The following is a 24,431-nucleotide window of genomic DNA, read 5'->3' on the forward strand; positions in this document are numbered from 1 at the left end:
ATAAACAGGTTGAAAAATCCCCTCAGCTTTAATTTTATTCCTTAATACATTTCAAGAGGAGCTTTGCATGATAAAAATAGAGGGTTATGCCCTTTTTCTTGCCTATGTGTTATAGCCAAGTCCTACGAAAATTGCATTTCTAAATACAACTTAGTCTTCTCCATACTAAAAGGGAATAAAAGGAAACAAAAACATAGTTAGATATCATCACATATCTAAGAAAGGGAAAAGTGAAGTTATTTTCACTTTGCCTTTTTAAAATTTTTAATATTGTCTTAAGTCTGTTGTTTTAACTAATTTGAGCCATCTCACCAGCAAGAATGAGAAACATTTCCAGCAACATCCAAGAAGGCAGTCAATACCCCTGTTTTTTGAGCCATTTAAGAAGCCCTTCCTTGAAATACAGAAATGCAGGACTGAGCAAGTGCTTTTCTCAGCTTCTTTTTTAAAATGTATTCATGGAGAGTGGCTCTATCAGCAATGAAACAGACAAAGTCTAGCATGAATCCTTAGTCACAGCTCAGATGTTCCTAACTGTTTCACCTCTAGACTATTGTGATTATAACCCAAGCTCTCTCCGCACTGACAGCTATTTTGCTTCCTTTTCCTCAGGATGTTGAGAGGACAAAGCACCCTTCACAGTAACAGAGCAGGACTAAACTTGCTCTCACCAGAAAGCAACGATTACTAACAATGGAAAGTACAGAAGTAAACCATTCCAGCTTGTTACAAAACGTCACATTCCCATATTTTTACATTTGATATTATTTAAAGTATACATACCACTGCTTAATACAACAGCAATCTTCTGCTAGTAATGAAACAAAGCACCAAATCTATGTATTTCCTTTTTATGAAGGCACTTAAAGTAGAAGCATAATCCAGGCCACATTAAGTATATGACAAACCCCACACTGATGCTACCAAACAGTTTCTTCTCCAAGAAGAGGGTGTTTTGTCATTATTATTAAAAAAAAACAAAACAAAACACACACATCAAAAAAAACCCCACACCTCTAACTTGGAGATGGCAGGAGAGGTTGCAACAACAGAGCAAGCAATGGATGCAGGAAGCTCCTGATTCAGGTGGCTCTTCTAAAGCCTCAGATAATGAAAAAGCTTCAAAGTTCCCAGGGCTCACCTACTGCATTGACTTTATCCCATCAGGGATTTTTAAGTGCTCCACTGACTCCCCTACTCCAGAGACAAATAAAAGGTGCTGGATACATGAAACTATCCACACCACAGCACAAAAAGTATCACAAAGGAGAGGAATTAAAGTGCTGAACTGGGCTATGTCCTGTTCCTTTGCAGATGCATTCAACCCTCCTCCCTTCTACTTGCTCATCATGAGTCACAGTATCCTCTTCCCTCTCAGTTTTATACCTGGATTCCCTGGACAATCCTCTGAAGCAATACATTGGTACCATGCCCTAGCCATGACAGAATTAGACACATCTAAAGCAAAATATTTGAGTTTCAGTTTGTGAAATTTGAGGAGGCTGCAGCAATCCAACAGCTAGTCTATGTTAAAGAATAGTAAAAGAAAGTCAAGACACTGAAGTACCTGGAGAAAGAAAGCTTGGTACTAAGATCTACCAGACAAAAAAAAGCATGTACATGTTTTTGTGGTTAGCCCTTCATTGAGCAATAGACACAAAAGAATTCACTACCAACTTCCTTCTTGACTCTAATAAATACACAGACCTATTTCCTTCAGTGAAACCAGCCAAGGCTTTTGCTCAGGATCCAGAGGAAAAAAAAAGGGTACTGAATCCCTAGACAATCTTAAAGTTTTTGTTCCAGCCTAAGGATTCAAATTACAATTAGAAGAAAACACATCCACTTTCAGGGAAGCTTAACTCACATACTAATGGGTTCATGCAAGCCTCTGAAAGATAGCAAGTCCAGCACATGAAACTGAGTACAGAGAATAAAAATAATTCCTCCCTTGCATTATACATCTGTTGGTACACTTTAATAGCAGGGCACAAAATCTTACAATGTTCTCCACAACAGGAAACATCTAAGATATTGTTGGTAGGAGAAACACTTCAACTGAAACAGCAACTAACTTCAAAACTCCTGTTATGCAGTAGATAAGACTAGACCAGGGATGGTCACATCAGAGCTGGCAAATCACATACAGCTCAGAGGCACTTCAATGACAGCTCAGAAGACAGTACTTACATACCCTAAGTCAAAAATTAGTATGTTTTTGTGTCTCGGGTTGTGTGATGATAGAGGGGCAACACTGGGTCATATGATAGCAGGAAGTTCCTCCATAGTGGCATGGGCCGTATTTCCAGTGGAGTCCATGAAATGCTAGTGATAAGCATGTGGAAGGTTTCTTAGAGCACTGAAGGCAGCAGCTATGAGGTTTAAGAGGAAAATTGCAGAAAAAAGTGCATATGCCTCAGACAGATGACTATGTCAGTGCTGACAGCATTAAGAGGTTCAGAGACCCCTGAACTAGAAGGTCATAGTGGTCCCTTCTCACTGTATATGACTCTGCTTAAGCATTTATTAAATGGGAAACCTGTACTCACTACCACCATTTAAACACTCTTCAGGTGTCAGCCCAAAACAAATGAAAAATCAAGGAAAAGAACAAGTAATCAGGGAATTGTTCTACTTCACTAAAGTTGCTGAATTCCCAGGACATGAAAGAAACATCCAGCCAAACTGCAGCTAGCACATATAGAATTCCTATAAATAGTTTCACTTCTCTGTCAGACATTAAATGTTTTGTAATTTTTCTTAATTTTTTTTTTTTTTTTAAAAGGGGAAGCAGAGGACCCAGGGAATTTCACAGCAGTCAGCTCAACTTCAATTCCCAGAAATATTCTGGAACAAATTATTGAACAATCAGTTTAAAAAAAATCTAGAAAATAACAATGATAAAAAACCCAGACAGAACAGATCTGTCAAAAACAGATCACACTAAAAAAAAATTTCTTCACTGCCAGTGCAACCAGCCTGTGGAAAAGGCAGAAGCAGTAAATATCTAGACATCTTTACTGAGACTTCTGAAACCATCCCATGTGATATTTTCATCAACAAAATAAGGAAATACTGCCTAGATCAGCAGTTCCCTTTCTAAGGCACCCTGCAGCAGAAAGCGAGGTGTGGACTGGAGTGGAGCACAAGCTAATAAACTCATTAGCTTCTCAGCATGCATTGTCATGGGAGGGGAGGAAGCAGAGCAAAAGGCACACTGAAAGGCATCATCAATCCTATCACTTCCTCCTCCTCCCCAGGCCTCAAATTCACAGTGCTTCTGAACCTTTTTAGGTTTAACCACTGCTTAATAAAGGTACCCTAAGCCTAAGCAAGGCTGAAGATCAGAAGGTGCACTAGTACCTCAAAGTAGAAAATACTGCTCTGATTAAGATAGAGTTCTATCTTTTTTTTTTAAAGAAAAATTAAAAACAATCAGATATCTACCATATAAAAAAATACAAAGGAAAAATGGCAATTACTTTTTATTATTCATGGAATCTGGAAATAAGTGTACTGAGATCTGAAAATAAATAATATGTATTATCCTCTCACTGCATTTATAGTGCAATGGGAAGAGTAATGGCAGCACCACCAGGTTGGACTTAAACGTATGGAAAATGAGATCTAGATTTATCCTGGATTTTTTTCTGGCTCCCATGTAGGAAAATAAGAGACAGCAGGTAACCATTTCTCTTATGCAAATCTTGCAAAACTAAGCTCTGGCAGTGAGACTTTCCTGCATCACACAAAGGCAGTTACTTCTGTTCAGAGGACAGACTCTTCTATTAGAAGAATGCAGATCTCCAAATCAGCTGCTATTTTGTTCACTTTTTTGTCATTGCCTGTTGTGAACTTTTACCTCTAGTACCAACGAATGGGGCCATGGGGAATATTAAATATGATCGAAAACCTTCTGTTTTCAAGTACTTCTATTTACGATATGTTAAAATGCATATTTTTATGGCCATAGGTATAAGTCCTTAATTTCATAAAGTAGTAAATATGCAATATTCATGAGGCCATCCTCTTTTCTTAACAATTATGGATGCCATCCATCATTGTACTTTGCCGGTTAGTCCAGCTAAGTCTATGTATCTCAGAGCTGTTGTTGATGAGTCTAAGTACCGTGCTAAAAAATAGCACAGTACAGACACATAGATACTCACTTTCGCTTATTCAGACAACGGCTTGTGGCAGTACAGTAAAAAAATAAAATACATTTGGCCGATCTTTAGTTTTTTAAGATAATGGGAAAGGAAATGTTTTATTTTGAAAAGTTAAAAACTCTGCAGAAAAGTTTCTAAAGTACTATTTACTGTTCTTCCATACTGTATTAGATTTCTGATAAGCTCTTGCAAGTATTGTCTCTTACTTAACAAGTATCCCAGGTTTCATGAAGCCCATAGGAGAACTCTGCAGGTTTTTATTTCAGCTTTTTTTTTAGTATATTTTTTTTGTTACCTTTTAAAAATTTTTTTTTTCCCCAAAAAAACCCCTACAATTTCACCATTCTCCTCATCTGGCTACCCCCTATCCACCCTCCCTCCATAGACAGCAATGATAGGATAGAAAAGGCACTGCATCGAAGATGCATGTCAAAAGCAGCATCTGCTTTTTTGGCAAACTCCACGCTGTTGGTGGCATTGGAATTATTGCTATACTGTTTGTCACAGGGTTAGACCACAGATGGCTCTTTTGGCTGACATGGGATGCGCTATGTCATTTCTGTTTATTCAAGTTAAAAAATAAATTGAAGAACTTGTGCCCGACCATGCGTGAGGGAGTCAATTCCTATGAAAATCCCTTTGTCTGCGATTGCTGGTTCCTTATGGGCAGCGTAGTACACCCAGCGCAGCAGCAGAAGTGTTACTGTGTATCCCTTTACTCTATTTAAAAAAAAGAGAATGTACGTTCTTTTTGGTAAGGCCATCTTTCCGTTAGGCCAGTATTTAATAGGTAGTCCAGTGCAATATAGCCCAGCCTATTCCTACTTCTCCTGCTGCATTCTTTGACAACATAGACGGGACAGTGCAGGCAGCTGGCTCTGGCCCTTTCTTCTACATTCCTAAACCTTAATCTTTCCCTGACAGACTACACCCACTTCACTGCAGCCAGCGTCTCTAGCTGGAGAAAAGGTAGCATGTCAAAAAAAAAACCACAACCCTGTAGAAAAAGCCAGTTTTGTAAGACTCCATCATCAAGACTGAATGCAGATTAGATATTTTATTCTTCCTACTCTGTTTGCAGATGTTTTTCCTTTTCTAATTGTCTAATGCATTTCTAGATCTCCAGGGCTAACTACTGTAGAGGTACCAGCAAAGAACAAGCCAGCGTAGATATACCGCACAAGTACACCATAAAGGTTATTGTAACGCTGACACCAAGAAGGTCCAACTCTGTTGCTCAGCAGCTTGTTATGTGCCTATGCCAAGTTACAGTTAAACTGACTTCAGCGAGAACGACTCCTCCAGGAGCTGGGCAACAGGAAAACATACTCCGAGCATCACTGTCCTTCCCAGTTATTCCACTGCAAGTATTTCCATAGTCCTTTACAGGATTTGCCATAGAAGTGAGTTCAGCATGATCTGTGCTGAACCAAAAGTTTCTTTCGTCTTTTTTCACTCACTTTTGAAATTTGAGAAAGTGCCTGAGTGGTTCTTATATTCTGCAATATGATAAACTGCAGCTGATACAATTCATTATAATCAACGCATTGGAAGAAGATATACACAATATTGCTGGTAAAGTATTAAAGCAAATCTCAGGTATAACTAGGAAAGCACATACCTCATTCAAGAAACACTGACAGTGCAGATTAAATAGAACTTCAGGATTTCTTACCCCATTGCCTTCTATACACTGCACTCACATAAAGATACAATTATATCAGCACAGGTTGAAGTGACTGTCAACTAAATTTCAGCAGAAATGGAATTAAGAGTTTGTGCTAAATTTGTCATGATATTTTGACATTCAGAGAGTCCATGGTTGAGACCACATTGTTGCAAGTGGTGTATGTACACACACACGTATATACATTTATATATACACACACATATATAGACTGACACTGAACTTGCAGGTATCTTTATGGCAGGGTGACCACACCTCCATAAATGTGATTCTCCCCCACAACAAAAACACCAAGCTGAACAGAAGCAGCCAAGTACTACAAAGTTAGCAATGTAGCCATTTTCAGAACAAGGGCAAGATCAATAGCAACTTTTTAAGTCAGACTCACTATGTAAGGAGTTGTCAGTTTTCTGCATTTGCACACATCGCCCTAGTTCCACTCTCACCCAGTGGTTCTGCACTCGTTTACACAGCTAAAACACTGTCCAAGAGTTTTATACATTTCAACATTGTATAGAACTGACAGACCAGAAGATACTTTTCAACATAGGGTTTTTCTATAGAGTACCAGGGAGCAAACTCTGCTTGGTTTGCACGCTGCAACACGTATACCAATTTTCTCTAGATTTTAACGAGACCACGTGTAACATGTACAAGACTGCAAATGAAATTTCCAAACTCTTCTAAACAACTCTTGAGACTTTACATGGCTTCCTAAAATAAAGTGTAGAATCTCATTAGATAAGAACTGGAGTGAACTTCATTGCTTTTAAAATGCTTGTGTCCTGCATCTTTTCCCATTTGGGAGGGGAGTGTTGCAAACCCCACGCAGACCTCGGTGTGGGCACCTGGCTGCAATGCCAGTAGCGTGGGTGTGACATGGCAGCATTACTTACCAAAGATTTTCATTAATGCAACTATATCAGTGCAGTTACATGCGTGCTGGTAACTCCAGGATGGGCTAGCTGTTTGCCAAATTCTCAGGGAAGGCAATGAATACTGCGATACTTCAAGTATGCTTTATAGCCAGCAAAAGTGATTTAAGGCTGGGGGCTGAACTACTGGAAAGCAGCTCTGTTGAGAAGGACCTGGGAGTGCTGGAGGACAGCAAGCTGACCATGAGGCAGTAATGAGCCCTTGTGGCCAAGGAGGCCGACAGTATCCTGGGCTGCATTAAAAGGATCGTGGCCAGCAGGTTGAGAGAGGTTATCCTCCCCCTCTACACTCTGCCCTAGTGAGGCCACAGTTGGAGTACTGTGTCCAGTTTTGGGTCCCCCAGTTTAAGAAGGACAGGGAACTGCTTGAGCAAGTCCAGCGGAGAGCTACCAAGATGATCGGGGGACTGGAGCATCTCCCTTATGTGGAACGGCTGAGGGTCTTGGGTTTGTTTAGCCTGGAGAAGGCTGAGGAGGGATTTCATAAATACCTATAAATATCTAAAGGGTGCATGTCAAGAGGATGGGACCGGACTCTTTTCAGTGGTGCCCAATGACAGGACAAGGGGCAATGGGCACAACTTGGAACACAGGAAGTTCCACCCCAACATGAGAAAACACTTCTTTCCTGTGAGGGTGCCAGAGCAGCGGCACAGGCTGCCCAGAGAGGCTGTGGAGTCTCCTTCCCTGGAGACGTTCAAAACCCGCCTGGACACGTTCCTGTGCCCCCTGCTCTGGGTGTCCCTGCTCAAGCAGGGGGGTTGGACAAGACAATCTCCAGAGGTCCCTTCCAACCCCTACCATTCTGTGAGTCTGTGAAAAAGAAGGAGTGGTCTGTCATGCCCAGAATGATTTGTACAGCTTTCTCCCATGTAGCACATGGAGATTTGCCTGCACACAGGCACCGCAGAACAAATTGCAATTAGTTTAGCGTGGCAAAAGCAGCTACGTTTAACTCCTGGGAAGGACAAAAACAAGAACAGCTCATACAGCCAATGAAAGGTTCAGACAGATACCAAACATCACTTATCCTGCAGCTATTATTAATACAGAAAATGCTGCTAAAATGGTACAGACAACTTAAGATGTCCCCAGCTGATCATGAAGCACTAACAGCAGAAAATGCTGCTTGATGAGTAGCAAGAAATTATGAATGTTTCTCTGACTTCTTATCACCATCCTGCCCCCTTGCCCTTAAAAAGTGTGAGTATACACACATAAAGCAGTTATATCTACACGTTCTTTTAGATTTCCATATCCCTCTACTCAAACATTGAGTTATACTACAGGTTGTTTGAACACTGAGGACTCATAGTATTATGCACTTTCTACTTTTCCCTTCCACAAGCTTTTATGGCATGCTTTCTTGAAACTGTGCTATGAAGAATACAAGGAAAATATTGACATGTGGATTATTTTCACCTGGAAAAGACAAGGAAGTAATATTTTTTTGTCTCTAGACATCTCCAAATTCCTAACTTGCAACTGTAGCTTGGTTTAGCTTTCTAGTAGAAGGAAGCATTTTCTTCTCACATTTCCAGTCAGTACGCCTTTTGCATCTCACAGTACTCTGCGATCATGCCCTCCAACAACTTTTTTGTTGCTTGACAATTTTTATGCACAAGAGCAGGAAAAAAAAGCATGTACTTTGTTTCTTTAAGGATAGTTTCAGATGTTACAGTAATACAAATATCACTTCTTTCATTAGCAATGTACTTAATGGAGAGATCATTTTTCCAGCACCATTTGAGGACTAGGATACACCAGAACACAATGCTTAGTATAGTAGGAATGCTATTTAATACCATTCAACTTGGATCAAGCAGGGCTTGTTAGCATTTGCTTGCATCAGTCTCAACGGATCCAGGCTGTTTCTAGCAAAACAGTTCTGTTGTTTCATGAAAGCCAGTTCAGGCAGCACATCTACCTCCATGGCCCCGAGAAGTTGACTTCAGAAGTCTGTACAAAGCACAAAGTCGGTGAGCACTGATTTAAGATGATCTGTGGGTGAACTGTTTTGAATTTGATGCTGTAAGAAATAATAGCATGACGCATTTAACTTAAAAGTAGCAGTTAGAGCATCTAACCAATTAGTAAATCTAATCCTCTTTATGCGAAGTTATTAAAAATGTAAACGCAAGTGATCAAGGATGCACAGATGAGAGAGTCCTTTATGTTAAGGCAATTCACCACAATACTGTAAACACAACAAATCTGGGGACTTGACGAAACACAGCAAGGAGTTTGCTAAAAATCAGCATAGCAAAAATCAGCAAGAGTCTGCTTTTAGAAAGAGTAGTTTGCTTCTCTTTATAAATAAGGAAACTGGTATTCCTTCAGTAGGATGAAATTCTTGAAGTTGTAAAGGTAGGCAAGATTAAAACTGAAGATTCATCCATAAAAACTGGGGCAAGATTTCCAAGAGTAGGTAACTTCTGGCAGAGATCCCCAGTAGACCTCTAGTTGCATGTTAGGGATGATTCGTCTGTGCTGACCTTTGATGGTCTAAACGTGGCATCAGGTCAACTAAGAACAGCACAGAAAGCTGCAATCTTTCAAACATTATTGGTAGGGTGTTTTAACATGAAGAATCAACTGCTGAAGCTGCAAAGTAGAAACTGCACTTTCTGAGAGATCTAGGATATGCAGATAGGGAAAAGGAAGAGGGTGGTATAAGGAAGTCAAAAAAGCTTTAACGCTAGTGGTTAGATCTGCTGGTCTGATAAGCTGGCTTTGGTGCAGAGCCAAATAAAGAACAAAGATAGTTTGCTGGCCCTGTTGGCAGCTCAGCTTTTGAGCCAACCTTTCCCTCGGTTTGGCTGAGAAGACCAAAGTGTGATGGGAGACAACCGCTGGCCCTATGCATCTCAGCTGGATCAGCTCTGCAATTGGGATTGCCCCAGAGCCACACATATGAGATAAGGCAGAAGTTACAGGGACAGGAACAAGGGAGAGATGTGGCTGATGGCAGGCTAAGGACAACTGCAGACCCACAAACTGAGATGGCACTTCAAGGAGTAGCTTTAGCTGGCACTACTGCTAAAAGCAGCAGCCTTGCCCCCATAGCTGTTCTTTCCCACTCACCAAGGAAAAAAAAAAAGGGGGGGGGGAAGGAAAAGGAAGTTCAGACTGCTTCTTTTACCATCACTGCTGACTCATGAAAGCAGTAACAAAACAGCATTAGGCTGTCAAACAATCAGGAATTAAACCACCTTTGGTTTTACATACACAAACTAAGACAACTGCAGCAAATACATGTGGTACCTATGTCTGTAACAAAGCCTTAGCAGTAAGGCAAACAAGCTGCATGCACAAACCTGTCTGCTAAAACTTTGGTGAAATCCTACGTACATACCACATGCAGCAATGCTGCTCTGGCCTTAGGGTCAGATTTTCCTTATAACCTTATCTAAAAACAAACCCAAGTCAGTCTTTTCTCATTCTTTAAAGGATGATGTTTTGGTTGACGCTTATCACTTTAGATCCAATACCTTGCTGAAAACATTCTATTTTCTCTTTAAAAACTACCATCTTTTCCAAAATCCTTGTGCATGCACTTCCAAAAAAAACCTGTGTACTTATGTCTGGGGTTTTGTATCATTTCCTGCTCTTCTTGAAATCTGGAATTTATATTTGAATAATGAAAAGAGAAGAGCTATTCTAACTCACTTGCACAGCACTCAATTTCTGCATTTTGCCTTCTAATTTGAAACTTCAACCTTTGAGCCGAGAGAAATTTTTTTTGTAAACTACAACTTTTAACTCATGCAGTTGGTTTTTAGCTGTAAGATTTTTAATTCTGAGACAAAAGTGGTTTTAGGTTGTTAAGAATATAATTCAGATACCTGAAAAATCAAGCAACACAATTGACTTATTCTAAAATTAAAAGTTTGTGACTTCACAGTGCGTAATTAATGATTCCTTTTACATCCAGAAACTTAGTTCTAAAGTTAAGTTACAAACTTAACTTTAGCAACAGTATGCTGAGCAAAAGCAAGATGCCATTCCTTGGTGCATCTTAAAAGTTAAAGGAAGCAACACTCCAAATAGCTGCTGGGTTAAATGTCTGACTGCACAATGAATCATTTTCATAGACACTACAGATCATTGTTAATTCTGAAATGAAAAAATACAAGAATTAGATAACACCTAGGAAAGCTTCCAGATGTACTGCTAACACTGAGTATATGAGTTCAACTGCCAAGATGAAGTGGTCCTGGCAGCATAGATAATAGTCTAACTCAAACATATGAACGCTTATAGCTAAAAATCACAGAAGGGATACAAGTAGCACTTACAGCAGTCACCAATGTATTTAGAAGCCCCCCCCCCCCCCATGCAGTCAGCAGGCCACACGTGAGCATGGCTGGCACATACAACTCCAGCACCTGTGTGAGAGAGACTCCGTCTCCAGTAGGGGAAGGAACATTTCACTTGAACCATGCCTGCTGCTATATATGAATGCTATGTCAAACACTAGTCAGGGATAAACCAGTTCATTTGGGAGCAGAGCCCAACTGATCCACAGCTTTATTAGTCATGTTCTTGTCCTTGGTACAAGAATTCAGCTGAGGAATCATACCCCTGAACACATCAGAAAGTTATAAAGGAAAACACTTCTGATAAGTACACCTGGAATTGATAAGTAAAACAGTGCAGTGAATCTGCCCAGCTAATAGCTAACTTTTTAACATGATCACTTTTTAACATGCCTCTACTTAGTGCACAACTACAGTCCTGAGCAACTGCCTTCAGGTTTGTCCTACATTGTGGGCAATTACAAGGAATTATATTTTTAATACGAACATTCAGCTCCATTTTTCTTCGCAGCGATTCTACCTTTGCAGCCTACCAATCTGTGCAACCATTGGATGTTTAACGCTAATAATCTCAAATCATCATTAGTTAGCTACAAAAGTCACAGTAAATTGAAATTGAAAGACTATGCATTCCATTTCCTAAAAAAATAAACCAGATATTTGAATTTATGGATTGGATTTCAAAATTAAAATGGGACAGCAGGATATTGGAGTAAGGACTTCCGAGGGGGGGGAGGGGGGGAACAACCAACAAGGACGTAACTCAGTAGGAAAGATAAGGGCACAAAACCACTAAAGTTATCTAGATTAAAATTCTGCAAAAACCTAGTCCACCGAACTTCATGGAGTATTTTAATGGTTGAACTCTGCCCTTCCGCACACTAAATTTCTGCTCAGAAAGACAGACAACTATTGCTACAGAAAACAACATCTACTCCTTTTTAAAACTGGAGTTCTAGATAGTTTTACCAATCCAGTTTCTCACCAATACAAACTCTGCCATTGTTATTAATCTGGAAATATCAATAATAGTATTCGTGTGAACATTCCCATAGACTGTAAAGAAGCAAATCACACAGTAAGGGACAGGCAGAACTTGAACACAAAGTATTCAGATTTATAAAAATCTGGTCTACCCTGAGCTTTAGAAAACAGACTTAAATATATATTTGTATGCATGCATATATGCAAGATATTTAGTTCTAATTGCTGTAATATCTGAGCCACTTATGGACGTTTTTTAAATTTCTGTACAAAATCTATGGGAGGTAGGAAATACATTCTGAAGAGCCAAACCTAAACGATTCACTTAAGATTATCCAAAATATCATTGACAGGACAATTTGAACTTCATGTCACCATCTTAATCCCTGTAATGTTCTTGAATAAACTTTACAGGTGTGGCTGACCTGGGACAATGACTCAACACAGAATGTATTTCAGGGGAAGAAGGTGGAGATGGAAACCAGCTGTGAGCATTCAGTAATTTTGAAAGAGGGTCACCAGAGAAGTGTCACAACAAAAAAGGGTCTTTTGATAGGATAAAACATGCAGATAGGCTAGATCATTCACTCCATCTTATATATTAGAATATAAAAACATACACTAATAGTACTAAAGCAACAATAGAGTTACAAGTGGAACATTAAAATAGAAAGCACAAAGTGGTCAGGAGCTTCAGAGCAGGGAATTCCCAACAACTCATTAGAATATGTAAAGAACAGTGACATGAAAAGCCGAAGTGTCTTTTCTAATGAGTAAGCCAGTCTTCAGTCCTTAGTGGCTTCCCTGAGACCACAACACTCCACACCTGACAGATCTAAGAACAGTACGTTTGTTGGCAATTGGACAAAGTCTGGTTCAGAAGTTAACCTGATTTTGGCACTATAGCAATTAAAATGTTAACATCATGCTGAAACAATGAATGACTTCCTTAACCATTTCCATCTTGCATTTACCACCATAGGATCCTGGAATATTGTAACCAGGAATGGAAGCAGCTCCTAGGGCACTTCAGACAGCCGAAAAAACCACTATTATTCTGTTGGTGCCATGGTGTGCCCTAAATTTCACTAGCACCTTTAACCAAATGAAATCCTACATAGTGAATTACATCGTGGTATTCTTCACCATAAGAACTACTCAAGCTTTCAAATGTGCTCTATAGCTCTGCAGTACTGCGGGATACTGCTGGTTTTCTCCTTTCAAAAATTGTCCCTCATTCTGGAATCTTTACATGTATACATGTGCATTGGAAGTGTTGTTGCCATTAGACAATAAAGACAGTTGTCATTTATCTTTTTGTTTATGGTAAATACTGCAGAAATGCTTTTTTGAAAATTCAGTTTTGGTAAGCATTTCTTGTAAGTAGCATCCAGAGCTACATCGCCTGGTATGCTGAAGAAAAGCCAAAAGCTGTCCCTGTTTCAAAGGTTAGTAGCTAAGCAGTTGTATTTAATACCCAACTCAAATGTTTTTCCCAAATTACACAGAAGTATTTTCAAATAAGCACGAGTACTACCGTAATGAGTATCGTGTAAGCCAAGCAGATTGGATGGAATAATATTAAAGCAATTTAAATACTGTTTGAATCTGCTGAATGTTAGCCTAATACCACCCCTAGGACACACCAACTATTCATCTCTGATTTCTCACTAAGGAAATTCGAAAGTCTTCTGGTTCTCTGTCTCAATAAGCACTTACTCATGTCAGTAGTCTCACCACAGGCAGTGGCACCACTGGGTATGTAAATAAGCACTGGCATAAGCAAGAGTCTTAAAATTCAGACCCGCATGTTTAGAACTCTTCTTGAACTCATCTGGAAGACAGACCACTAAACACTTCAAAGGATCTTGTCTTGCTGGCAGTTGCTTTCATACCAGACAGCAATCTGTGGAACTCTGCGCCCAGCTCTGTTGAAGCCCAGGTTTCCCAGGTGCAGGTGCTGCCTTCCTGGCACATTCCTGGCCATGCAATGGGCTCACTGATGCGTGGCACACCCACTCCATTCCTCCTCTCCCACAGCACAGCTACAGTGGGCCAAGTTAACACAAATTTGTACTCTCTGTTACCTGTACGCTACATAAAGAGTTTCATGTTGTAATAGGTTACTTAAAACTTTAGCTAAGTGAATAGCTAAGCTAAGCCAGAACAACAAACACTTGTGTGTGGCAACACAAATGGTTCAAAATGTGTAACCATGGCCATCCTTCAAAGAAGAGCATACAGGCTACAGAGCTGTTAGTCACCTGCAGCAGCTGGAATAACAGGGTATCCCCCACTCCAGTAGTAGACGGGGAAAAGCCTCTGTTACACAACTGTTTAAAGCATTATTGGCAAATTATACATATAGGTAGAAGAGAAAGAAAAATACCATGAGACTTGAAATTCACCCATCGTAGAGTGAAATCTCCTTTGCAACACACCAACCATCTCTTTAGCATTTAGCCGAGGAGCACTCCAAAGCCTAGGCAGGCAGCATTGCACCTGGTGATGCCCAAGAGACACTGATACTTCCAAAGCAGGAAAAGTAACTTATAGTCTGGTGAAAAAAGGCTGAGTGAAAGAGGCATCACCGACTTAAAATAAGAAACCTCTACCCCTTACCCTCCAAATAGGTTAAGTATAAAAGCAAATGTGGAGCCTTAAATCAGAGCCTCTTCTCTGAACTCAACCTGAGGCAACAGGTTTGCACAATAACCCGAGTCTCCCTGGGACGACCATCTGCCACAGGGCTGCATACAAAGTAAAGGAAACTTAGGTCCTGTACCACTATTTGGGGGGTGGGGGGTGTCCCCATTCCACAGTTTTAAGAATTTCATAATTTTGCTTGTGGATTTGTAAACAAGGAACTGTATTTGATTTTACTCTTGACAGCCTGCTGTTTTGAGTGATTTTGGATTGTTGCAGTGGCACAAGCACAACCTGATAACATTCCCGTGGGTTGGGCAAACCCTAAAACAGGATTCTGAATCACCTCAGAGGAGTCAAGCATCTACGAATATTGCTTCAGATTGTCAAAGACAACTGGATATTCCTCCAGCAAGCTGCAGCAGCCTTCCTGGGAGCTGGTAACACCTCAGGCATGAAAGAAGTGCCCTGAAGCGACTAACAATCCTGAGAAAAGCTCCCTGTAATGCTCACCCAAATGCACACCTGAATCCTGTATTTCACTCCCCAAGCACACTAAAAATGGAAGTGCCACACACGTACCTCAGATATCCTGAAGGGCTGAATTCTAACGTTATGCTGTAGTACCCAGATGACAGAATATATGAGCTGTAGTTAACTTAAGGAGTCATGTTTCCAATTTCTTTAAGCAAAGCACCATATGGTAGAGGAGATTCAGATATGAAAGAATGGAAAACAATAGAAGGTAAATAAAGAAATAAATCCCCTTCTTGTTTAAGTGGAGAAACAGAAAAAACCACTTAGAATAAGGTGTGAAAGTGCCCTTGCCAATAAGAGACACGACCAAACAGAATCAATTACGAAATAAAAAGTTACATATATTGTTGTAAAGAAGCATTTCGTTTCACAAACAGGTAAATGTCAGGCTAGACTAAGCTTGATGCTCACCTTGGCCTGCTGTTTCTGCTGTTCTTCGACCAAGGAACCAAGTAAAATGAAGCCCAAATGAGGCTCCCCAGAACAATGTATTATTTGTTTCTGCTGCAACCTCACAGAGTTCTACAGTTCTACCAAATGAGTAAGTAAAATCAAAACACCCACTCTATTTGACACATCATTTTCCTAAAGCAGAATACTTTAAATAAGACACACACCAGTGATTTCCTAAACTATTATGGTTAAGCAAACAACACCGCTTTTATGAGGGCATATGAACAAAGAGATAGTATTATGTATTACACTACTATATATTTGTACATATCTGTAATTATCAGCTTTTATTTTGCAATAGACCAAGGGCTGATATATCCTCATACTACAACATAAATCCAGAAAAAGACATTTTTGAAGCGTTGTAACTACGTTTCTGTTTTGAAGAGATTATAGCACTTCAAAACATTTGCTAGATATTTTTAAGCCAGTGCATCTTAGTGCACAGGTTAGGCCTTAAAATTGGTATGAAGTTTTATTGTTAAAAATCAATTTATACAAATTGTAATAAATGTTACTAAATTTAAACTGCTATAAATAAACTAACTCAAACTGACATGAACCTAGTTTGTCTTGAACCTGTTCAAAGCAATCCATCAGCATTCAATTACTTCAACTGCAGTTTAAAACTACTTTGTGCATCAATACACAGCTGTAGCTACACTGCTTTAACTGCAGTCTCTTGAGGAAAAGAGCTAAACCTGTGCTAATCACAGTAACCAGCCCCTACAGCACATGATTTTTTTTTTGTTGCATGTATATTTTCCTAAGTTGCTGGGTTAGGAGGTGCCTGCTTATCTAACCCGTAGTTCCCCCCCCTCTATTTGTAACTCATCCCTTCCCCTTCCTGTTGCATCAGGAAGCTGCAAATACAGTGGCTTCTGCAGGGCTGTTACAATTACCACAGTACACTGCAATTCTGAAACATATGCAAAATAACTAACAATTACTTCAACAAGGTTTCTGAGAGTGTTTGAATGTGGTTCTGTTGGCTTTCTAGAAAGCTTCTGACCAACATGCTTCATCCAAGATCAAAACACCTCCAGGCACCTCTTCACTGGGACTACAGCTTTACAAGCTTTCAGTGTCCCCTAAGTATGCTATTTTAAAAATAATCTGATGTAGAAACAGAGAAAAACATTCATAAGAAGCCAGAAACAGAGCCATGAGGGAAAGCCAGCAGAGAAGTTCCTATTCTCCACTGACTTCTTTTGTTATACACCATCTCATGCAACAAGCAAAGATCAATTTTAATGAGACTTTAGATATTTTAAAAAAAAAAATGCAGACTGAAAGAGCTACCATGTCAAATGGCTACTATCTTTATTTACTGGGTTGCAGCACTGTGCTGATGTTTTAGGAGCCATCTCAAGCTCTCAGGAAAGGATTTTCCCCTCCCTTCCTTCCCCTCTCCTCCCTGCCAGTAATCCTAGTGTAAAGGATCTAACCCATCTGAAATGTGTTAACTCAAGCAAATTTTTTTAACAGTTGGAAGTTTCAGAAAAAAAAAAAAAAGAACCCAAAACAAAACAGCAGATGTTCAAGACACAGACTTCTATTTTCCCCTCCATGTGAAGCTTAATGGCAAAGATACATACTTTAAACAATAACACTTCCAAACAGATAAAAATAGTATTTCTAACAGGGCAGGCAACATAAACAAAAACTTCAGATTGCTGAATACAGATAAGTCAATCATATCACTTTTCATAATCTATAGCATTATGCCTGACAATAGAAGGTGCTTCCTTTTATTTTTTTTCATTCATGTTTGTGTTACAAGTATAGAAACCCATTGACTGAGCAGTTTTGCTCTCTTGAGGATAAAGCAGAACTTCACAATCTTGTAGATGCACTTAAAAATTTAAAATAGCTGGTAATTAATATAAGTGCTGAATCTTGTTAAACCCAGGCAGACCCTTTAACACAGTATACAATATAAAGGGGAATAAGACTGTCAGCCCAACCCAATGATACAAAATTACAAAATTCTTATAGGACTGAAAAAAAAGCTAATCCCATTTATTTAGGTAACCAAAGATATCTGTTCATTCTTAAGCTTCTCAGCCTCCCCTAGCAGCACCATATAGGCACACAAGAGGTGTAATGTCAAATGTCTGGTCACAGGCTGCTCTGTGGAGCTGCATGGTTTGAGTTATGGCCATGCCCAGGTCTTGCAAGTTTAATGAGGTTCCTTCTCACACGCACAGACACCACACACAGCGCCAACTGGGAAATAGTAAGTAGGATTACAGGTGTAGATTCTCAATATGTTAAACCTATAGAGTGAAAAGCTAATCTACATTTTTAGCCTAAGACTGGCAAAAGCTTTCTCCATTTAACCATCATTAGAAACCCACCTTAATCTTCAGCTTTTAACAAAACCCAACCTGTGACACAGCACTTGATGTTAACAGAGCTGCATGAAAAGATTAATCAAAAGCTTTGTATGTCTCTCCTTACACAGGCCAAACACCAAATCACTGTTAAATTCCTCACGTGCAGCTACACCCAGTTAATCTGCTCTAAAGCAGCAAACTGTGTCAATCTCCTTACGCTGGCCAGATAAACATTACACTCATCAAAACCTAACAAGAACCACTGTTACTGGGCAAAGCTGTTAGAAGGCACAAGACACATGGGGCTTCCTGAGCACCCAAGGCTGTGTGGTAGGTGGGACCCCATGCTTGCCTCCATCCCAGGCCTCCAGAACTGCTTCTGGCTTCCTCCTCGAGAAACCTGAGAGCAGAGAAACCTCCCTGCACAAAGCTATTTAAAATCCCTAATCAAATAGATGCACTAGCTCTGTAGATTCAAGGAGCAGATGGCAGAAGAAAGGCTAATTTCCCATTTACGATAATTTTACAGAGTGTAGAAATATTTACTTCGGAGGAGCGCCTCCCGATTTACATGAGAATAACAAAAGAGGGAGGAGGGACAGAGAATCATCCCGTTCTCAGCATGCACAAACTGAGAGCTAAGAAAGCCTGTATTAAGCAGGATATTGTATGTCATTTTGTTGCCTTTGCATTACAGATGCACACATATGCATTCTTTGCATAGCTTCAGTAACCTTGTTAGTAAAAATACTAGCTTACACCTACCTTTTTCAGATAGGATGCATGGCCATGAGCATTATGGTAGGTTATTACTGCAGATACTGTGTGGCTTTCATTCTTTAACTAGACCTGAATCTGCATTTCAAGCCAGTTCTCAGATGAATGGACACTCAATTTAAGCAATGTCTAACTTAAGCCTGGTAGGTGTATTTTCAATATGCCTGTCCACCCATAACGCAGGAAATCCTTTTGAAAATACTACTTCAGAGATCTCATTTTAGTATTCTTACAAGTACTCTAAAAGAGAGAAAAAGATTAGGCACCACCCAATCGAATCTGACCTGAAACTGAGGATGTGGACTGGCTCCTACATGCCTGAGCTACACACTGAAATAGATACAGCAGATAACAAGCATAATACTATAAGCACAGATTTGTTTATAAAACAAAACATAGATCTTTGGGAAAACAAAAGGAGAGTATGGGTAAAGCTCCAGGCCTACTCTAGCTAACTGGTACTTTGTCAATGTTTTTAGTAAAGGCAGAATTTCACATTACATTACAGTGCCTCAAAAATAAATCAAGAGAGTATTGCCTTGCCTTTTACCAACAAATCACTCATCTTTTCACCTGAATCTGTTATAGACTCTTAAAAATGAAACAGAAAAATACTAAAACTGAAGTGCTCTTATACTATTCTGACATCACATATGTCACAATGCTAATAGAGACATACAAGCTACTCAGAAGATTTTAGTTTCATTTTTAAGTTATTTACTTTTTTTTCAGCTTCCTATGCTACGTGCTGTTAGCATAGGAAATCTAGTTTCTTCTTTTAGAGACAACGGTAGACTACTCCTGTACTAGCAGTACCTAGTGTCTCAGACTGAAGCACAATTGTAATTCAATTGCCTGAATATGGGTTACACAGAGCACGCGGAGACTTCACCTGGACTATTCTTAATTATCAAGAGTTGAAAAATTAGGCTCATAACACTCTTCAGCACTGTTTGACACCCCCTCACCCCTACAGCTGAAGTCTGAGTGAAAGGGAGATGAGAAAGTCAATCTTTAAACAACCGTAGTCTAAGTTAATAAAGTTGATAGGAGTTTTCCACGGACTGAAGTGGAGAAAGGCACAGGCCCCGACTCCTCATGTAGGAAGTGTTTGAGCGGAGAATGGCTACGCACTAACAAAAGAAACCTTTGGTACCCAGGGTCTTAAGCCCACATAATACCCCCGCATTCATTTCTTTCTCTGCCTGTTGGGGAAAAAAAAGGGTCTGTTTGTTTTTCTGATTCAGTCGGCCCTTTTAGCTCTTTGAATCTAAGGAGTGCACTGTGAAAAGAAGAGCATCTTATCAGCGTGCTCCAGGCCAGCAGGCGAACTGAACTGGCACACCGGCGCGCCAGGCGCAGCCCTGCCCGCAGCCGGCCTCGCCCCGCGCTGCCCCCCGCTGCCGCCCGCCCCGCCCAGCGCCCCGCCACCGCAGCACGCCCCAGGGGGCCCGCGCCACGCCGCGGCCCTTCGGGGAGGGTAACAAAACACTATCTAATAAATTGGCTTCACTTACAAACTATGCAGCGGCACCAGACAAGATCATCAGCATGGGCGTACCCGGGGCATTTATTAAAAACAAACCAAAACCAGCGCGCACAATAAGCATGTTTTATTATGTATGGGCTTGAACACCTCGAGTACAAGATACAAAGATAACTCCACGCACTGTTAGACAGCATCTGCAGAGTGCTGCTGAGATAACACAGGCAGTCCTTATGAAAAAAAAAAAAAAAAGATATTTCTATAAAATACGGGAGAAGCAGAAGGGAAATAGCGATCTTTGCTTAAGCTTCAAGAAAATACGAGCCTGGCTTTCACCGCCGCGCACATCACGCGCCGCCCCAACCGCGCGCCGGGAGTTCAGCGCTGCGAAGCCCATTTCCCCATATTTACTACGAAACCCGTCACCGTGCGGGGCAGCGAGATCCCAGCTGCTCTTTCTGCCCTTGATCAATTCTGACCCCGAGCAAAACGGGACAACTCCCCCGGAATCGCTAACCGATCCCGTAAATGACTCGTTTCAGCTGCGAGGGGCAGCAGACACGGAAGGGTTTTTCCTCACCTGGAAAGCAGCCTGCCGTAGTATTTCTGGCGTGCTTTGTCAGGCCGGGAGCTTGTCAGCGACCTCTACTCCATTTACCCTCTGGCACACAAACACACAGCACGCTTTCCGATGAAATTAAAATGTAACTTTCTTTTTTTGTAATCAAAGAGTCGATGAAAAATCACACGCTTCACAGTAAATAATGTAACTTTTGTGCCAACGGTTTGGGGGGGGGGGGGGGTGTAAAGAGCGCAGCCAAAGAGACAAGACAACGGCCCAGCAAGGCTGTAACCCAACTATTTCAACTATTTTATTTCCAGCGACTAAACAAACAAACAAAGAAATACCTCTTTCAGTACAGCTCCATAGATGCGAGCGCTCCAAGCTCATCGGAGCGATCTGTCTGCCCTTAAAATGTCACAGGATTTCCCTTGTGCGCTTGGGGGGGGGGGGGGGGGGGGGGGGAAGGGGCACGCCTGAAGCGCGGCGAAGGATTTTTGGAGGGTTGTTTGAAAGAAATAACGCGCCGCGGTCCTCTCGCTCATTACACGCCGAGCGAAAAACATCCCCATCCCCGAGTTTCGCTTCGCGGCCCGTGTTCCAACACCGGGTCTTTTTTAACTTGTTGCCGAGCTCAGCAGGGCCGGAGCCGCCCGCCCGGCCCTCGGCGGCCGCCCCGCACCGCGCCGGCCCCTCGGCAAGGTCACCGCGCAGCTTTCGGCGGCGGGGGGGGGGGGGGGGGGGGGGGGCGGGGGGGAGAGAGAGGGAGAAAATAAGGAGCCTCTTTTTGTAAATCCCAGCTCCCGAGAAGCTAACAGGCTGGGAGCTGCAACTCACGCAAGTCGCCACCCCTCTCCCCACCCCTCCCCCAGCACCTCGGTAGGGGGGGCTGAGGGGGGAAAGGGTGGGGGGAGCCACACACATACACCCCCCACCCCGCTCTTACCTGCTTCCGATAGGGGGTCCGGCTGCTGCCCGCCGCGCTGCTGTTGCTGCTGGGGAAGATCATCGCCCCGCCTGATCCCCGGCTCCCCCTCGGGATGGGGAGCAACTTTGGCGGCGGCCGCCGGGCTGCGGGGCGGCGGGGCTGCAGGGCGCTCCCCGCCTCCGTGCCTTCCCCGCCGGCTGCGGCTCCTCGTTCCCCCGCCCCGGCCCCCCGCTCCTCCCCGCTCCGCGCCGACCCTACCCCGCCGCGGCCGCCCAGCCTGCCATCAACGGGCTCTCATTCACCGCCGCCGGCTTCCCCAGCCCGGCCCAGCCGACCCACCTCCCGCCGGCCTCAACCACCGCCCAGAAGGAGGGGAGGGAGGGAACGAGCGCCGAGCCGCGGCGGGGAAGCGCGGAGCGGGCGCGGCGCCAGGGGAGGCGCGGAGCGGGGCTGGCGGGCGCCCCCCGCGGCGCGCAATGGTTGCGCCTAAGCGGGGCGGGGGAGGAGGGCCCGCGGAGGAATGCGCGGCACGCGGGGACGGGCGCAAGTTGCGCATTCCTCCGCGGGCCCTCCGCGGGGTGCGCCCGGCTGGGGACACCCCGCGATCCCCCGGCTTTATACGGGGAGAGCTGATTTTTGTGTACACACACACACACACCCCCAAAACCGCAAGGCTGACTGCTCCGCGGGCAACAAATACTGTATCGATCGATATTGCCCCAAGTTTTTCTTGGAGGGAGGCGGAGGAACATCCGGTCAAAGCCCTCATTAATGCCTCAAGGCAGCAATTGGGAAGCAAGGGGGAAATTCTGATTTTCTCCACAAAATTTGGGCCTACGAACGGTTACACTTCTTAGGCAACAAGACTGGGATATGGGGATAAAAAGGGTTTTCTAACATCACTCGCTATTACTCTGCATTGTTTACATTATTATATTACCCAGTGACGCTGGTAATCTAGTTTTTAAGAAGTCCAGAGACACAGTTCTGTCAAGCCGCTGAGTTTCCGATCGGCAACACTGCAGAAGACCTGGTGCAGACATGCATCATCAGGCACCTTTTGGTTTCTCTTCCTCTTTCTGATAATGCTGTGGCCCTAATCTCACACACACACACAAACATGACAATGGGAAACAGCAGGAAGAAGTGAAAAATTGCCAGGTAGTTCATTACTGAAGGGCTGTGTAACACAGTGCCATCCAACAACGCCACTATCTACAAAAGCCATAATCTTCAGTTACTCAGTTCCCTAGAAAAAAACACCAAGTATTTTGGTATCCTAATATATTGCCACCACAGATCAGAGCCCATCTGAGCACAGGCGACAGTAAGAAAGCACCGTCACTTGGCAGAACTACATTCTGCGTAACTTTCCTTTTTTTTTTTTCCTCTTTCGAGTCCTAAAATGGATCTCATTCAGTTTGGCCTTGATTTGATAACACAAGCTTAAGGGCTGCTAGTACTGGATGAAAAGCACTGCAGCCACATAGTGATCACTGCCACTGAAAAATGTTTGATGGAATAAGCTTGTACTGGCAGACTTTATGCCAGATCAGGTACTGTCTGTCTGTACTACCCTAACTTCATGCTGGATTGCAGATCATTTGTATTCCCACTGCTGGCATAAAGTTAGCAGAGATGCTTAGAGCTAGGATAAATACATGTTCCCTGGTCTGGTTAAGGCTGTAGCCTCATGCCCGCTTTACAACATCAGTTGGCATCACTGCTGAAAAAGGCAATGGTTCAGCAGCAACTGATTCTGGGTGAAACCATTTCCTTTTTTTTTCCCCCTCTGATCAGGTTAGTTTTCTTCCAGATCATTTCCTTTGTCTGGTTCAGCATGTGGCTGTGATAGTGCTTCAGCCATCCTAATGGAGGAGGTAGCATGGGTGCAAAAATAGGCAGGGGCGAGACGGTGGATATGACTGCTTGTTTTGGCAGCAGTATCAGATTATATTGGCTTAATATGTTCATGTACCTGTGGCTTAATTTGATAGAAATGTAGCTGTGTGCTCATGCCTTCCCGAGATGTACTACATACAGTAGGCGATCTGTGCTCTGGTCTTATTATGGCCCCACGGTCACAGATGACACAGTTGGATTCAGTGCTGAAACGCTGTCATAAAGCAGTATAAACTCTAATGGTGACAGGCTACTTCTCCTGCTCAAATCTGCCATGTTCCCAAATGAAAAACAGGAACAGTATTTTTCCGCAGCTTGTTCTGGTCACCAAAGGGGTGACGACAAAGCGTACATCTGCCACACCTCCAGGAGGGCTTTGTTAGCTGGAGATGCGTAGAGTGACCACACCTTCCCCTCACAGGGGAATGCTTTTCAAAACCCATCAATCATTCCTTCCCTCTCCTCTTCCTGCTCCATCCCCCAGGGAGGAGGCTGGAGGGATGTAAACACTATATGCTCGATTGGGCCTATTCTCAGTCACTGTCATACCAGGGAAGGCACTCAAGAATACTCCAAAGCAGTATCTGAAACGCTGCCGTCTTGCCCTCTCTGCCACCACATGTCCCACAGCTTCCCGTGATTCGGACACGGATTTCCCTCTCTTGCATTCAGTATGTGACATATTTCCCTCAGTTACCATTACTCTC

At 42.4% G+C, this 24,431-nt stretch overlaps 1 protein-coding gene across 7 annotated transcripts in view; it reads right to left on the minus strand.

The window, feature by feature from the left end:
• The window catches only part of RBMS1 (RNA binding motif single stranded interacting protein 1), a 148,515-nt gene that overhangs the window by 72,355 nt on the left and 51,729 nt on the right, over positions 1 to 24,431 (minus strand). Inside the window, exon 1 of one of the 7 annotated variants that reach the window (XM_064451451.1) lies at positions 21,841 to 22,122. The exons of 4 other annotated variants lie outside the window; for them this stretch is intronic. In XM_064451451.1, coding sequence (XP_064307521.1) covers positions 21,841 to 21,903 — 63 coding nt within the window. In that variant the 5' untranslated portion in view covers positions 21,904 to 22,122. Of the gene's footprint in view, positions 1 to 21,241; positions 21,263 to 21,840; positions 22,123 to 24,431 lie in introns of those variants that run through there. 2 more of the 7 variants (XM_064451450.1, XM_064451453.1) reach the window with 2 other exon arrangements.

The sequence above is a fragment of the Phalacrocorax carbo genome, chromosome 5 (genome assembly GCF_963921805.1).
Source record: "Phalacrocorax carbo chromosome 5, bPhaCar2.1, whole genome shotgun sequence".
Taxonomy (NCBI): domain Eukaryota; kingdom Metazoa; phylum Chordata; class Aves; order Suliformes; family Phalacrocoracidae; genus Phalacrocorax; species Phalacrocorax carbo.